This window comes from Cricetulus griseus, chromosome 7 (assembly GCF_003668045.3).
Source record: "Cricetulus griseus strain 17A/GY chromosome 7, alternate assembly CriGri-PICRH-1.0, whole genome shotgun sequence".
NCBI lineage: Eukaryota > Metazoa > Chordata > Mammalia > Rodentia > Cricetidae > Cricetulus > Cricetulus griseus.
In genome coordinates, this window is record NC_048600.1 from 11994096 (window position 1) to 12011017 (window position 16922).

The 16922-nt window shown below is 40.6% G+C and overlaps 1 protein-coding gene across 2 annotated transcripts in view; it reads right to left on the reverse strand.

The window, feature by feature from the left end:
- Ppp1cb (protein phosphatase 1 catalytic subunit beta) overlaps positions 1 to 16566 on the reverse strand; it is a 35266-nt gene extending 18700 nt beyond the window's left edge. The window contains exons 1-2 of one of the 2 annotated variants that reach the window (XM_027424422.2): positions 16424 to 16566; positions 16132 to 16268 (exon numbers count right to left, since the gene is read on the reverse strand). In XM_027424422.2, the coding sequence (XP_027280223.1) occupies positions 16132 to 16183 (52 nt within the window). In that variant the 5' untranslated portion in view covers positions 16184 to 16268; positions 16424 to 16566. Of the gene's footprint in view, positions 1 to 16131; positions 16319 to 16423 lie in introns of those variants that run through there. The other variant, XM_035447369.1, reaches the window with a different exon arrangement.
- Between the last annotated feature and the right edge of the window lie 356 nt (positions 16567 to 16922).

Genomic DNA, 16922 nt, shown 5'->3' on the forward strand with positions numbered 1-16922 from the left:
TCTTCATTGTACAATATGAGATTAAACAACTTAAGATCACAGCACTCAGGAACAGTTCAGAAGCAGTCGCTAAACAACCAGTATTCTTTCCACTTTGTAATATAAAATTCCCTGGTAAAAACTTCCAGTCTGAAATAAAGTCAAACAAAGTAAGATCCCAATATAGCGAACATCTACTATGTTACCGCTAAACAAAAAATATTCTAAGGTATTATATACAATAACTAAGCTAAAAAGTATAACTCATCAATGTTTAGTTATCATATACCCATAAGCCACTTCTCAGCTCAAGACGTGATGCTTCCTGCAACCACAAACATTCTTTCATGCCCTAACAATGTCCCAGATCACAATCCCTTCACTATAGAGTAATGTGACCTGATTCTGACTTTCAGAAAACAGAAAAAGACTCTGGTTCCTAATCTGTTTTTTTAGATCTACTCATCTAAAGTGTTCCACTGAATGACTCTACCACATAGTTCCACTGAATGCCACCATCAATGTCATCAATACTTTCAAGCACATTTCTCTTGAGTATGTCTGTAACACTGAATAAAACAAAGTCATAGGGCTGGAGAGATGGCTCAGAGGTTAAGAGCACTGACTGGTCTTCCAGAGGTCCTGAGTTCAATTCCCAGCAACCACATGGTGGCTCATAACCACCCCTTATGAGATCTGGTGCCCTCTTCCGGTGTGCAGATATACATGGAAGCAGAATGTCGCATAATAAATAAATAAATAAATAAAATCTTTAAAAAAAATCGCAGAGAAAACTGAGTTTTATTTGAGAGAAGACAGCACAGTATTACATAGTGATTGTATCAATTTATAATAAGACCATCATTATTGTTGTCTTTGCCAACACTGGCCATTACCTGTATTTCAGATTTTAAGGCTTTTGCTGTATCTATAGTAGCATTCACTGAATTCTTAATGTGCATTTCCCTGATGACTAAAGTTGTTGAGTACCTTTCCCTATAATTAATGGGCCATTTGGATATTGTTTTGAGGCAGATTAAGTCTGCTTGCTTATTCTTTTTTTTTTTTTTTTGGTTATTCTTTAAAACCTGATGATTGATCTTTTCCCATCCATCTCTTAATGCTGTTTCAATGAAAAGAAGTCCTTTAATGAATATAAATTTAAAACAATTTCAATTAAGTTAGCCTTGTCTTTTACTTCTTGGTACTTTTTGCATCTTACCAAGAAATCACTACTCTTTCTAAGGACCTTTGTTCGCTTTGATGTTTGGTTACAGCTCATTTAATTGTATAATTCATCTTGAATTAGGTAGGTATACTGTTTGAGGTAAAAGTCGAGGTTAATTAAGGTGTTTTGCCTGCATTTTTATCTGTGTACCACATGTGTGTAGATGGAAGACACAAGAGAGTACACTGTCACTGAAAATGAAATTACAGTTGTGAGCTATTATTTGGAAGATCAAGCAGCAAGAGCTCTTGAATAGTGAGCCATCTCTCCAGCCAAGAGTTCATTTTTATCCAGGTACAAAGACAACTGATTTAGTAGCACTTGTTATAGATGACTCCTACCTCCACTAAATAGCAGTGGCAGCTTGGTAGAAAACTACACTCTCACAACTTTTTTTTCTGTAAAGTCTAAATGTATGGGATTACAAACATTTCAACTCTGATCTTTGAAATTCTTAATGTAAAGCCGGCGGTGGTAGCGCATGCCTTTAATCCCAGCACCCGGGAGGCAGAGGCAGGGGGATCTGAGTTTGAGGCCAGTCTGGTCTACAGGGCTACACAGAGAAACCCTGTCTCAAAACAAACCCCCAAAACAACAACAAAATTCTTAATGTAACATAGGATAGGTACTTTTGTGTTTTCCAACGTTTTAAAGGTGGCTTGTGTCTATGGGACTTCAGATTTGTAAGATTTATGGGGTTTATGGGAAATAAACTGAGGGGTCTGGCTGAATTAATGTCTTAATTTTAAGTATTCCAACCCATGACCTTTCCTCTCCTTTTATCCACCATTTACCCTTTTGTTTCATTTCTGGTGTGTACCTTTACTTGCTGAGACATCTTACTAGCTCTGGTCATTTTCCTCAGCAATGTCTTATTTTTCCTTCATACTGTGGCAGTCTTATGTATTTTTTCATCAAACTGATTTTGGGAGGAATAGTATAAATGTCTTCCATTTTCCCACTGTGCGCTCTCTCTCAGAATATACGTAGGAATAAGTTTTGTATCTTTGTGTACTATTATAAAAGCTTAGTTTCTTTAGATTTTTAAAAACAATCACATCAGTTACAAAAACACAGCTTTATTTCTTTTATAATCCATGGCGGGTTGAATTGAGAATGGTCACCATAGACTCATATTTTTTTTGCATGCTTATTAGTCCACAGTTGATAAACTGTTTGGAAAGGACGAGGAGGTATGTCCTTGTTGAAGTAGCTGTGTTGCTGGGGATGTGCTCCTAGGTTCCAAAATCCCAAGCTCAGTTGCTCATTCAGTCTCTGTCTCTCTCCTCTCTCTGTCATCCTGTGTCTCCTGCCACCCCCCCCCCAGATCAGGATGTAAAGCTCTCAGCTACTGCTCCTGCACCATGCTTCCCACTATGATGATAATCAACTGACTCTTGGAAACTGTAAACAAGCCCCCAATTAAATGCTTCCTTTTATAAAAGTTGCTTTGGTCATAATGTCTCTTTATAGAAACAGAAGAATAAATAAGACAGAAGTTGGTACCAGGAGTGGGGTATTGCTGTGACAGCCTGACAGTGATGCTTGCTGGTCTAAAGTGGACTTTGGAGGACTTGGATTAGGAAGCAGTTGATGCTGTAGGTGAGGCTTAAAAGTCCATCCTAGTAGGAGCCTTGGAAGATTTTAGTGCTTAAGGCCAAAGTGAACTATGCAGGCCCAGCTCAAGAATTTTCAGAGGGGAAAACTTTTCCTAGAGGCCATTCTTATGAAACTTGGCAAAGAATTTGGCTGTTTTCTTGCCCTTGCCCTAAAAATCTGCCTAAGGCTAATTGATGTTTTGGATTAATGACACCTGAAGAAGAGACTTCATAGACATGTCTAGGGCTGGAGAGATGCCCCTAACTCAGAGGTTAGGGGCATTGACTGCTCTTCCAGAGGTCTTGAGTTCAATTCCCAGCAACCACATGGTGGCTCACAACCATCTATAATGAGATCTGGTGCTCCCTTCTGGCATGCAGGTGTACATGCAGATAGAACACTATATACATAATAAATAAATAAATAAAATCTAAAAAGAAAAACCAAAAAAAAAAAAAAAAAGATATGTCTAGTATGAACTGTGTCTCATAGTTACTAGTGGTCACCCTCATGCAGAACTACAATGAAAAGGAAAGCTGGACAAAGAGAAATAAAAAACGTACAGTTTGAAGGAGAAAGGAGCGCTGTGACATGTAATATTGGAGCCAAGTCTTGAACTCAAAATGAAAATGTTAAAGAGAAGTCTGATGCTAAAATGAAATAAAGGGGAGTGGTACACTTTAGGTAAGGCCCCACACAGCTAACCCTGCAACCTATGAAAGGGAGAAGCCTGAGACTTTTTTCAGTCTAGAAACCATCAACAAGTCAGAACATATGCAAATACAAATCCTAGAGGGGGCCAGAACAAGCAAGCAGAAGAACTTGGAAGGTTCAGCCACACGATTCTGATTTTAGTGAAGAAGCATACGGGAAAGAGGTTATGGAACCTTCCTCAGTGGTTAAGGACAGACACTGAACTAGGTAGTTAGCAGGGGAATCCCTACATGGTGGCCCACAGAGGCCACTGCACGAAGCTGTTAAGATGACACCTGGATTGTGTGAGACCCCAAGATGCTGGAGAGGTCAGAGTCCTGGACTACCTGCCAAGGAGATCTGCTAACAGGGAGTGGAACTAGAAGTGTACTGCAGTCAATAAAGTTGAAAGAAGTTGAGATCTGAAGAGTGCTTTGACGTCAGATGCAGGTGCAAGAGTTTGGAGTTTGTTCAGCTGATTTTTGATCTTGCTTTGGTCCAGTATTTCACCACTATGCTCCCTTTCCTTCTTGTAGGAACAGTAATATATATATATTCTGCATCATTGATGTCAGAAGAATGTAAGTTGCCTTTTGATTTTACAATGGGTTACAGTTAAGAGATTGTCTTGGGTCTCAGATTGAGACTGTGAAAGCCTTTAAACGCAGTTTGCATTATGAGACCACTATAAGCTTATGGGAGTCAGGGAGTGGAATGTGATGGTTTGAATGAGAACAGCCCCCACTGACTCATATTTGCAAACAGTCTCCAGTTGATAAACTTTAGAAGGATTAGATATGTCACTGGGGATTCCAAAAGCAAAAACCAGGCCCAGTCTCTCTCTGCCCTGAGGATCAGGGTGCAAAAGTTCTCAGCTACTGCTCCAGGGCCATGCTTGTCTGCTTCCCACTGTGATGATAATAAACTAACCCTCTAAAACTGTAAGCAATCCCCCAATTAAATGCTTTCTTTTAGAAGAGTGCCTTGGGGCTGGAGCGGTGGTGGCCCACACCTTTAACCCCAGCATTTGGGAGGCAGAAGCAGGGGGATATTTATGAGTTTGAGGCCAGTCTGATCTACAGAGTTCCTGGACAGCTAGAACTATTACACAGAGTAACTCTTTCTCTAAAAATCAAAAAGAATTGATCTGGTCATGATGTCTCTTCACAGCAATAAAACAATGACTTAGACATAATCCCTGTTTATTTCCTCTTCCTTCCTTGCTGACTTGGCTAGAGCTTTCAGGAGGAGTAGAGCTGATGTTGTTTCTCTCCCATGGTGTTCCTGAACTTGTTTGGAGGAAATGGCACTCAACACCTCCATACCTTATCTTTCTTCAGAAAAGGCTTGCTTCCATTTTACTGAGAATTTCTGCTAGTGGGGGTGAGGGGAACTTCCACCAAATCTTTTTATCAAGATAGCCACTAACTTTTCCCTTCTATAATGTTAATGTGATTTATTTTAACTGAAGCTCTGAGTATTAGAGTAAACTTGAACTCCTAAAACAAGCCCATCAGTTCATGACAGGCAAGATTCAACCTGCAAATATTTTGCTGAGTTTTTAAGATCATAATTATTAACACACATTAATGGATGTGTGTCACAACAACACATTATTTTTCAAGATCCTGGGGTCTGTATTCATATGCAGCTTCTTGTTGTCAGGTTTTGGTATTAAGTGCTGTGCAAGCTTCATAAGACAAGTTGGGAAGTGCTCTCTTTTATTTTTAAAAGAGTATTTTTATTCATGTATGTGTGTATTAGCTTGCATGAATGCACCACATATGTGTAAGGGTCCAGCTGAGACTGGAAGAGGGTTAGGTTCCTTGGAACTGGAGTTACAGGTAGTTGTGAGCCATTGTGCTGGGTGACGGGAACAGAACCTGGGTCGTATGCAAGGGGAGTGAGTGCTCATAACTGCTCAAGCATCTCTCCAGCCCCTATCTTTTTTATATATCTCTAAGGTTATAAATAGGTGTTAATGTCTATGTACTTTAGACCACTACTAAAACAATCTGAGCCTACAATTTTCTGAGGTGTTTCAGTATGAATAACATTTTCTACTTTTCTGTCAGTTGAGCTAACTTTTTCATCTAAACTGTTACATCTGTTAGCATAAAATTACTTTTATCTTACTGTCCTTCAACTGAACTATTTACATAGATGGCAGGCATCAAGTTCCTTCACCCTTTAACATAACAATAGTTTAACACTTCCCCTTTCAGGGTCACAGTACACATCTCCAGACTTAGGATTAAACATGGATACAAACATTTAAACAGACAATAATCAGCTATTCCAATCATGTCTTCTAAAGCATTTGTTTTCCTCTAGCACAATTACAAATCACGTGTTTACTCAGCTCTTTACTAGTACCCTTAATACTGCCATTCCCTTTAGCTTTACTGATACTATTCTTAAAACTTCATTAGTCTTTCCAGATGCAAATCTTTTCATCAAGAGGCTATATACTTGCTTTCTGCTGTTTCCTTCTGCTGTAATAAAATGCTTATTCCATTGCCTGACGTGGCTCATTTGTGTGTGTGGATGGCAGAGGATAACTCTGGGTGGCATTCTCCAGGTGGTGTCCACTTTCCTCTGGCCTGGAACTTGCCAAGTAGCCTAAACTAATATGACTGGTGAGTCCTCATGCCTATCTCTGCATCCCCAGTGCTGGGATTACAGGCCCACACCACCACATCTGTCTTGCTTCTTATACTTTCTGTGTATCTAACTCAGATCTGCACAAAAGCTTACTGACGGAGTTATCTCCTCAGGCCAATTAGTGTGGTGTCTTTGGTCTTTAACTTCCCACCATTTGTATGTTTTCTGTTTGTTCTACCAGTTACTGAAGCTATAGTAATACACTATGGGGATAAGGTTTTCTCTAGGTCTTTTTAGGTCTAGTGACTTTCCATTGTTTTGAACATTTTTTGAGACTAAATATTTATCTCTGTCGAATTTATCATGAAAGCACCAATATCCTTCATTATCTCTGGTGACCCTGAAGCTGACAGCTTCACCCAGCATAGTCAACCCAGGCTTTACTTGGTTAATGTGTACAAGACACAGGGCTTCCCCATTTTTGTATTTACCTGTTTTTTTGTGTATGGGTGTTTTGCCCGCATGCATGTCTGTGTACCACTTTCATATAGAGGGCAAAAGTTGGATCCCCTGGGACTAGAGTTACAGATGATTATTATCCATTTCATGGCGCTGGGAACTGAACCTAGGTCCTCTGGAGGCGCAGCCAGTGTTTTAAATGCTGAGCCATCTCTCCAGACCCTTACCTGTGTTTTTAAATTCAAAATATGTTCTTTATATACAGTGTGTAAACTCCCAAGTTTTTCCCACCCATCCTAACTTGTTGAGATAGGGCTCACTTACTATGTAGGATGGCCTTCAACTCTGGTGGTTCTCCAGCTTCCCAAGTGCTGGGATTGTCTTCATTTCAATGTTTGTTTCTTTTACATTTACTATGGTTCCTGACAAAACCAGGTGAGATCTTTATCACTCTGCTATTTGTTTTCAGTTTGATCCACCTGTTTTTTGTTTTTTGTTTTTTTTTATGTCCCTACTTTTCTGTTTTTGCATTTCTTTGGGGAGGGGGGAGGTAACCAACACATTCTATTTGCACCTCTATTAGCTTTCTTTCATTTACTATTTGTTTTTGAGACAAGTTCTCCTGTAACTCAGGTTGGCCTTACACTTATATGTGGCCAAGAAGATCCTCAATTGATCTTCCTTCCAGCTTCACTTTTCACATGAAGAGAGGATAGGTGTCTGCCATCATGCCTAGCTTAGTTTTCACGTGTATGTGTGTGTCTGTGTGTGTGTGTGTGTGTTTTCACTTAGCGGTCACATGATGTACCACATTGGTGAAATTCTCCCGCAGAAGCAAGAAGAGCATGTTGGATTCTGGGACTCGAGTCTTAGGTGGTTGCAAACTGCCACATGGGTGCTGGGGAACTGAAGCTCTGAAGAGCAGTCCTGCTATTAACCACTGAGCCAGCTAAATTTTCTCAACTCTGAAGAGTCTTTATTTTTGCCTTTCCTGGTGAAGGGTAGATTTGGAATTCAGGATAAGCATTCTTTTGCCGTTTTAAAAAAGTCATTTGGTTTGGTTTGGGCTTTTGTAGTTTAGGTAATCCTTATTTCAGTTACTTGATAGGAATGACTTTTAAGCTCTGGTGTGGTGATATTTGTTTATGATCTAACAAATAAAGCTAGCCACACTAGTTAGCCATAGAGGCCAGGCAGTAGTGGTACAGATGGATCTGTTAAGGCCAAACAGAGCTCACACAAAGGTGATCTCAGCACTTGGGATTACATGCCTTTAATCCCAGCACAAGAGAGGAATACAAGGCAAGAGGAGACAGGAGCTCAGTGCAGTCTGAGGTTTGGTGTAGAGTAGTGCAGTCTGGAGATGCAGTCTAAGGGAAGTTATTATTAAGAGCAATTTGAACTCGGACTACACTCTAGTAGCCTCTAGCAGCATTTTTCCTATTTGTTTGTCTGATTTTGTTTTTTGAGTCAGTGTCACATTATGTAGCCCTGGCTGGCCTCAAACTCAGAATCTACAAGTGAAGAAAATTTCAAGTGGCTCAACTGTCTGCTAAGTGAGGCAAGCCACTTTACCAATGGTAAGTCAATTATATTTGGTTGGAATAATCTTTAAACAATAATTTTAAAGACAGTCTGATTAAGGACACTGGGGATGGCATCAACAACTTGAAAAATGAGAGAGGAATGATTTTGATAGGTTGTTTTTTGCTTTTGGAGACAGGGTTTTTCTGTGTAACAGCCCTCAGCTATCCTGGAACTTGAACTCAAAAGAGATCCACCTCCCTCTGTCCCAGGAGTGCTGGAGTGCTGGGATTAAAGTTGTGAGTGCTAGCTATATCAAAATCATGTGCCACCACCAGATTTACAATTCTTTTGTAATTTATCTTTTAACATTTTAGTTATTATGTTACATATTGATTATTTCCAAATATAGAGGTAGGTGGAAGCTCTTAGCTGCACAGTAAATGGGTTTTGATGTGGAAATTGCTTTAGCACTTAAGGTCTGAAGGAAGCTATGGCCAATGGGGAAATAACTTGCTGTAGGTTTATGAGGATAAAAATCTCACTTATTTTAACCTTTGATAGCACGGGAAATGAAAACACTATAGTCAAAGTGACTTACACTATGTTTCAAACTGTGTGTGGTGGGAGTTCTTACAACTTTAAACTGAACTTATTAAGTAGCAGTGAGTGCTGAGTAGTGAGGTCACATGCACACTCGTAGCTGTAGCACTCTGTAGTCTGAGTCAGGGGGATCTTGAATTTGAAGTGAGCATGGACTTCATGTCAAGACCCTGTCTAAAACTATTTTGTACTCAGTAATAATGATTAAGGAATAATTTTCATGGGTTGAAGAGCTCAGCAGTTATGAGTATGTGTGTTCTTGTACATTTGTTTGGTTCCTAGCACCCAGCTTCCCGTAGCTGCAGTGCTAAGGGTCCCATACATCTGGTCCCCATGGTACCTGCACTCGTGCTCATAGATACACACAGACACATAATTTAAAATTTTTAAATGATAATTTTCATTCAAAAAAATTTAATCATTAAATAAAATCAAAGTTACAATTTATTACTGACATAATCACAGAACTAAAAATGGTTGAGTTCATGAGAGCAAATGAAGATGGTTATTGATTCTCCTGGTTTGATAACATGATAGATTAAGGTATTTTTTTTTCTGCAGAAAATCTGTATCATAGACTTTAAAGACATCTTACAATTTCAAAAGCTTTATAAAATTGTTCAGCTAAGGCCGTTTTTCCTCCCTATTTTATGTGTATTTTTTTTTTTACCACCATCAGTTGTAACTTTTAGCAGATTCTGCTATAGGTTATATTGAATTGTTTTATTCTCAGCTTCTTTGAAAACATTCTTGCCTGTATTTCCACACTGGCTATCATACAAGCAAACTTTGAGTCAGTTTGAACCCTAGGTCCTCCAACAGCATAGTATGTTAGTAGCAAATGCTAACTAGCCAAGAGTAAGAAAAACCACTCAAGGCTGGGCGTGGTGGTACATGACTTTGGGAGACAGAGGCAGGCCAAGTCTCTTTGAGTTTAGGGCCAGCCTGGTCTACAAAGTGAGTTATGGGACAGCCAGAGCTGTTACACAAGAGAAATCCTGTCTCAAGCAAACAAACAAACAAACAAACAAACAAACAAAGCAACATGTAAAAATATGTTCTAAGAAATGAATATGCTCAACTAAAACCACATTGCTTAGTTGGGTGGTAGTGGCAGGTACTTTTACTCCTTTACTGAGGAGGAGGAGGAGGCAGGCAGCTCTCTGTGAGGACAGCCTGGTCTACAGAGCAAGTTCCAGGACAGGCTCCAAAACTAAAGATAAACCCTGTCTCAAAAAAACTTGGTGGTACACACCTTTAATCCCAGCACTTAGAAGGCATAGGTTGGTGGATCTCAGTGAGTTGGAGGCCAGCCTGGTCTACAAAGAGAGTTCCAGGACAGCCAAGACTGTTACACAAAATCAAAAACCAAAACAAACAAAAAACCCCAAACATATTTTAAGCACTTAAAATCAAATTTGGTGATCAACATTTTGAATCTTAAGTAAAATGTTGAATTCTTTCCAAAAGAATTTCATTCCAGTAATTACAAAAAACAACAACAATATCAAAAAAAACCAACCCAAAACATCAAACTATACTCACCTCTGTATTTATACTTTCATTTGTTTGAAAATTTTCCAATACAGGTTTGTCTTTTAAACTAAACAGATGTCAGATGTGTCTTTGTGAATTTTGTATGCACCCTAAAGTTTATCTTCCTCTAATCATTACCTGTAGTTTCTCCAAGTTACTCTTAGGATTCCCTTCTCTAAAACAGAAAGGAGAACAAGAAAGCAAAAAGAACCAATTCTATTACCTTTACATGTATGCCTCGTGATATCTCAGTAATCTTCACTAACTACTGATATTTTTCACTTCCATTTATGCCATATTGAGCACAAAAGTTTGTCTATTAGCAACAAAAACAAAAGTAAAACTTCACAGTGGTTTTCATGAATCCTCAAACGGACCTGTCCACCGTATACTGGCAAACAGCTGGTATGAAATAGCTCAGGAATAAAGAGCCCAGTTCAAAGTATGAACTCCTGTATTATGCTGACATCTATATTGAGGACAAAAGCAATATGCTTAGCACTTTGACACACACCAGATCAGAGCTACCAATCTACTAAGAATCTTGGGTGTTCCCTGCCATGCAATTCAGTAAAATACTGTGATAAAAGTGGTAAGAATGATCAAGTAATCCCAGCTCCTGCAATTACATCTTTAATCACCTATGAGAAAATGCAAACTATCATCCAAGCATAAAGTCTGCTGCATACCAGACCACAACACAGTAACTGTTTCCAAGGAGAAAGCACATGACTGACAAACTATTGCTACTAGACTTACATAATTAACATACTCTCAAAAACAAACAAACACCTGTCATTTCAAAGAAAATACTACTTTGTAGCCAATGATGAAATCCAAGATTTCAATGTAAAAACTTAAACACTGGAAACTTTGTATCTATTCTAATAGCTCATCCAGTCTTAAGGTCTCTTCTGATGAGATCTCCATGGTTTACAAATAAAATTATTGGATCTGTTTACATTTAATCAACTATATAATTCAGCTGAATCATTTTCCAAATGACCAATGTCTATCACCAAGTCACAAATAGGACTTCTCTTTCCTACCTTTATGGATCCTTTTATCTAGAGAAAATAAGTGGATGTCAGAGGTTATAATTTGTACCTGATCAAAACTAAATCCCAGGATACTCGAGTCCAAACATCCCACTAAACAATTTCTTGCCTGCTGACACTGAAATTAATTCTGAAACCTTAGTTTCAGAAATACTCAATGGGAGTTTAGTTGAATAAAAATACCGTGACGTTTCTATTTAATGGTATGAGTTTGCCATTGTGGCCAATGAGAATGAACACTCTGTTAAATAATAAAGAGTATGGTGGCACACACACACTTGTAGTCCTAGCTACTTGGGAAACTAAGTCAGAAGATTCAAAGGTCAAGGACAGTTTGGGATACAGGGCAAGCTCAAGGCCAAAATGGCTACTTTCTTAGCAAGAATTGTTAAAACAGAAATTAAAAGAGCTGAAGAAGTACCTCACTGGTAGCACATTTGCCTAGCATGTAAGCATAAGGTCTTTGGTTCAGTCCCTAGTACTTGGGGGGAGCGCTGTTTAGAAAAAGAAAAATCTTGCTAGATGTAATTTACCATTTTCTTCTCGGATACAAATACAGATAAGTTTCTCAATCTCAGTAAATTCTTATCTTGAATTTGGAAACTATAGAAAACTTCCAGGACTAGATTTAAGTAGCAAATTTAAAAATATGTATGGGCTGTTTTTCTCAAATTAGCTTCCTTTACTTGCTGAAACTAATTAACAAGGAGGTGGAGGTGATCTATGACTTCCAGAATAATACAGCGAAGGCAATCTACCTCCAGTGAGGAGCTTCTCTACTTTCCAGCCTGCTCTTGTTTTTAATGGACCCTGTCTCATAACCACACACACATGATGTCCCCTATGGATCCAGAGGTGGTGGGAGCTACTAGCACTTTAACCTGTCATTTAAACTGCTGGGCTTGAATTAAAGCAATTTAACCAGGAAACAAACATTCTGCAAATTTTTCAAAACAATAAACCACCGTGCCAGGGCAATTCCATTCCTAGCAATACACCCTAGGGAACTGAAAGTCTAAGTCCATGCAAAAACCTGAAACACCGAAGTTGTCAGCAGTATTTCCCACAATGGTCAAACAGAAAACAAGTGAAAAAAGCCATCAACCAGTGAGTATTTTTGTAAATTGGTACATAGACACAATAATATATTCAGCCATAAAAGGAATGAAGTACTAATTTATTTTACAATAACGAAACTTAAAAATTAAGAGAGGCCCAGGAGGCTTTAATCCCAGCATCATCTGAGTTTGAGGCCAGCTACACAGTGACAACCTGCCTCAAAAAAAGTTTTAAAAGAAGAAACTAGACACAAAAGACCACATCAGGGCCAGGCAGTGGTGGAGCACGCCTTTAATCCCAGCACTAGGGAGGCATAGGCAGAGGGATCTCTGTGAGTTCAAGGCCAGCCTGGTCTACAAAGCTACACAGAGAAACCCTGTCTCGAAAAACAAAACAAAACAAACAAACAAACAAACAAAGCACACATCATATACACGTTTGTTTACATAAAGTGTACACAAAAAGGCAAATCCATGGAGACAGATGAAGGAAAAAGGGAACAGGACTTTTTTTGGGATATGTGTGAAGACCCTCTAAAACTGACTGTGGTGATGGCTGCAAAACTCAGTGGGCACACTAAAAATCACTAACACAACAGCATTAGGCAAGCCCTGTGGTATGTGAATTGAATCTCATAAAGCTGCATTAAAAAGGAAGGTTTGGGCTGGAGAGACGGTTTAACAGTTAAGAGCACAAAACTCATGTTTGAGTCCCAGCACCCACAAGGTGGCTCACAACCATCTGTAATTCCAGTTCCAGGCCATCTTCTGGCCTTCAAGGGTGCCATTTGATTTTCCTCCCAAAAGCATCATAGTTCTGCTTATCCCCTTTAACTTCTTCCAAAATAAATAGCATTCATAATGTGACATAAAGCCCCTAGAGGATTCCCACTTCCACCTCAAATACCTAGAGAACAACTACTCTATCTACTGAGTTTTCTAGCTTACCTATACAAACTAGTTTTAATTTAAATAATCAATCATGATAAACCACAAGAATATTGTGAATATTCTATATGGTCACTACAGGTGACAAAACAGTAGGTCTTTTTAGTTGGAAGTAAAACTTAAACCAAAATAAAATAATGGAGAAGCATGCACTGTCCAAATAATGCACCAGTATTTTTGTTTCGTATTAAATAATAGCCTAATTTATTTAAATGTTCTTCAGGTTCTGTGACATCATAACCAATAAACTCATAATATGTACTTACTAAAAGCATATATATGCCTAGCTGGCAATCAGATATAGTTTCTATATGTTTTTTAAAGGAATATACTGTGACATAGAGTAAACACTTTAAAATGGGTCTAGATCCTGGTTAATTTTTTTTCCCTTAATACAAAAAGTTTTACAAAACAACAGTTTTGTTTTGTTTTGACTTAGTGGCCTAGAATTTGCTATGTAGACCGGGCTGGTCTCAAACTCAGAAAGATCTGCCTGCTTTTGCCTACTGAGTGCTGGGATTCAAGACATATGCCAGCCATGTCTTGGGCAAAAGCCCAGACAAAAGCAAACTTTACTTGACAGATTACACTGCATATTCTTAGGTACAACAGGATGTTTTTAAGTGTATATACACTGGAATGGTTGGTTGAATATATTGAATTCATAAATATATCTCACAGAACACATGTTCTCTTCATATTTTTCAATATGACCACTAACCTTGCTATGATACAAGTCTTTTGAAATTTATTCTACCTATAATTATGTATCTTCTACTGGTCCAATTTTAATGTTTGCTTTCATTTAGGACACACAAAAATATATATAACCACATTTACTCTGCTAGGCAACTTTGCACAGGAGCAACTTGATGAGTTAAATTAGCACATAACACCTCTGAAAACCAAAATAGACAAAAAAAAAATTAAGACTAAAATTACTCACTAGAAAATCCAAGTTTTTGACAGTTATTTGAACAGGTCTAGATTTGGGGAGGAAGGGAGGGACGGGTAATATTTCAGAGTAACAGGGAGATGTCAAGGTAAACAAACTTCAATTGCATACAGGAACAAAAATGTAAAACAACAACAAAAACCACCAGACAAACCACTAGTAAATCGTATGTTCAACAACGGAAGAGCAAGAAGGCTAGAAAATGCTTAAGTCACTTGTTTATACTGAGTGCCTTGAGTGGAGATTGTGTCTTATCTTTGGATTCCTGGTGCCTGGCACGGAGGAGTCAATAGACACTTGCTATATTAGAAGAATAGAACAATGTATCTTGACAAGAAATTCTTACCCAAAAAGGAGGGGGCTGGGAGTGGGGGTGACTGAAGCTAGAACCAAGTATTAGGCTGCTCTCCCCCTTTTCTCTACTAAAGTTTAAGTATCTGTAATCATATAAAGGTACATTTAATTGAAAGGGTTCTAGATCAGTTTAAAATACATGACTCTGCTATAATGTATTTATAAAAAATTAAATATGAATAAACTAAGATACAATCAAATTTAAAACTTAATTTAAGTATATGAAAACAGCGGTAGGCTTAAATTCACCTTCTCCTATAAGCACAATTCTTTTTCTAAACAAGTTTCTCACAGACACATAAAGATGTTCCCACCAGTTAAAGACCACAAAGTCCCGAGTAGTGAACACAGCAAGCACCAGGGGGCCTCCCAGGAATAACATGATACTAAAGGAAAAGGTAAATAAGAATTCCCGGTACAAAAAAAAAAAAAAAAAAAAAAAACTTCCTTCTCAGCCTTCAGGAAGGCTTTAATATCTGGAGCAAATATACAGAGATCTTTGCAAGGGATAGATACGGTGTACTTCAGTTGAAAAAAAGTCACCCCTCTCCATACAATCCTCTTTGGTAAATTTCCAAACATAAGTACAAACTGCTTCGCTGTAGTAAACAAAAGCAGCATACACGCATTCATTAGGTGTCCAATAAAGAGGGCTCTTAATCATCCAAAAAGACAATTCTTTTTTACACATTCCCCAAACAATTAGTAGCGAAGCGAATTTTTGAGTAAAAGGATTATTTTGACCAAGACCCGCTTTAACTTTGAACAGTGTCCCGCAACGGATCAATACATTTAATTACCGGTCTCTCCATCTAGTCTTCTCTTTCCTCCTTATGTTCCCACCAACACCAAACTAACTATAAAAAGCATGAGAACCCGGAACTTAAGTGCTGCGAAGACTAAGCCCGAGAGAGGCTGTTACAACAGGCATTTACTAAGTTTGTGCAGAATTTAAACTCGGCTCAAACATGTTATGATTTTAAGCCCCCCACATCAATCCCTTCAGCCCCAGGTATCCAGACGTTTCGTATTTCTAACGGACATCTCCAACCCGATCCAAGATTTTTCACTATTTTTGTACGCCAGATAATAAATAGTGAACTATGCATCCTGTCCTCTCCTTAAGCCCTTCTAGAGCATCCAGTAAAAAAATGCAAACGACCCGAGAGCCTCACTTGGGAAGGGCTTCTCTCTCTCTCTCTTTTTTTTTTTTTTTCCGTAAAATTCACTACCGGAACGACAATCGGAGGCAGCCAAGGGCAGCGCACAAAGAGCGGAGAAGAAACACACATTCCACGGACACACAACACGCAGCGGCAGGCATCGCCGCCGCTTCTTTGGAAGGGCTAGCGGAGGGAGGCAGCACAGAGGCCTCCGGGAAGGCTGTACCCGCCGACGAGCCCCGGGCCGCGGCGCCGCCTCTCCGCTGGCTCGCCCGTCACCCCGCGCTCCGCTCCGGGCCTCCTGGGGCCCCCAGCCCGGGCTGGGCTCGAGCGGGAGGGGCCCGCGGCCCGGCGCCGCACTCGCACTCACCCTCCAGCAGGCGGGTGATGAGGCTGTCCACGTTCAGCTCCCCGTCCGCCATCTTGTCGGCACCAGACTCTCCTCCCCGCAGCGGGAACAAGGGCTTCGCGGCGGCGGCGGCGGCGGCGGCGGCTCGGCGCTCTCACCTACGAGTCACGCGGCGTCTCGACCCCGGCCGGCTCCAACTCCCCCCGGGCGCGGGCCCTCCCCCCACCCCTCCCCGCCGAGCAGCGAGAGCGCGCGCACACGCCGGGAGAAGCCCACTAGAAATAATTAAATAAACAAGCCGGGCCCCACGAACCGAGCGCATCAGACCCCAGCAGCCGCCACCGCCTCCGCCTCCGCCTCCGCCTCCTCCTCCGGCGGCTCCTCCTGCTCGGCACCGCCCAGCTCCGCAATGCTCGCCAGCGCCGCGGGCAGCCCCGCCCTCAGCGTCACTCCCTTCCCTCCGCCCTGGCCCGCCGCCCCGCCGAGCCGCCAGAGCCGTGCGCACGCGCGCCACGTCCCCCTCCCGCGGCCCCGTCCCCGCCCTCGCCTCCGCCGCAGCCAACGCGCAGGTGCGGCTCCCTCCCGCCCCAGGTCCGCTGGCCGAGCCGTCACGACTGCTCAGGCGCAGGGAGGAGCCAGCCTTGCTGCGCAGAGCGAACGCGGAGCCCGCGTAGGCACGAATGACCTTCCTCTTCTCTGCAGAGTTAGCGATTGCGTCCCTCCCGCCTTGCTTTTCTTTTCTTGGCTTCATTCACTGCCCTTGCAAACAATTCCTCATGTTTCCGCTAATCTGGAACCGTGTGTGCGCTGCG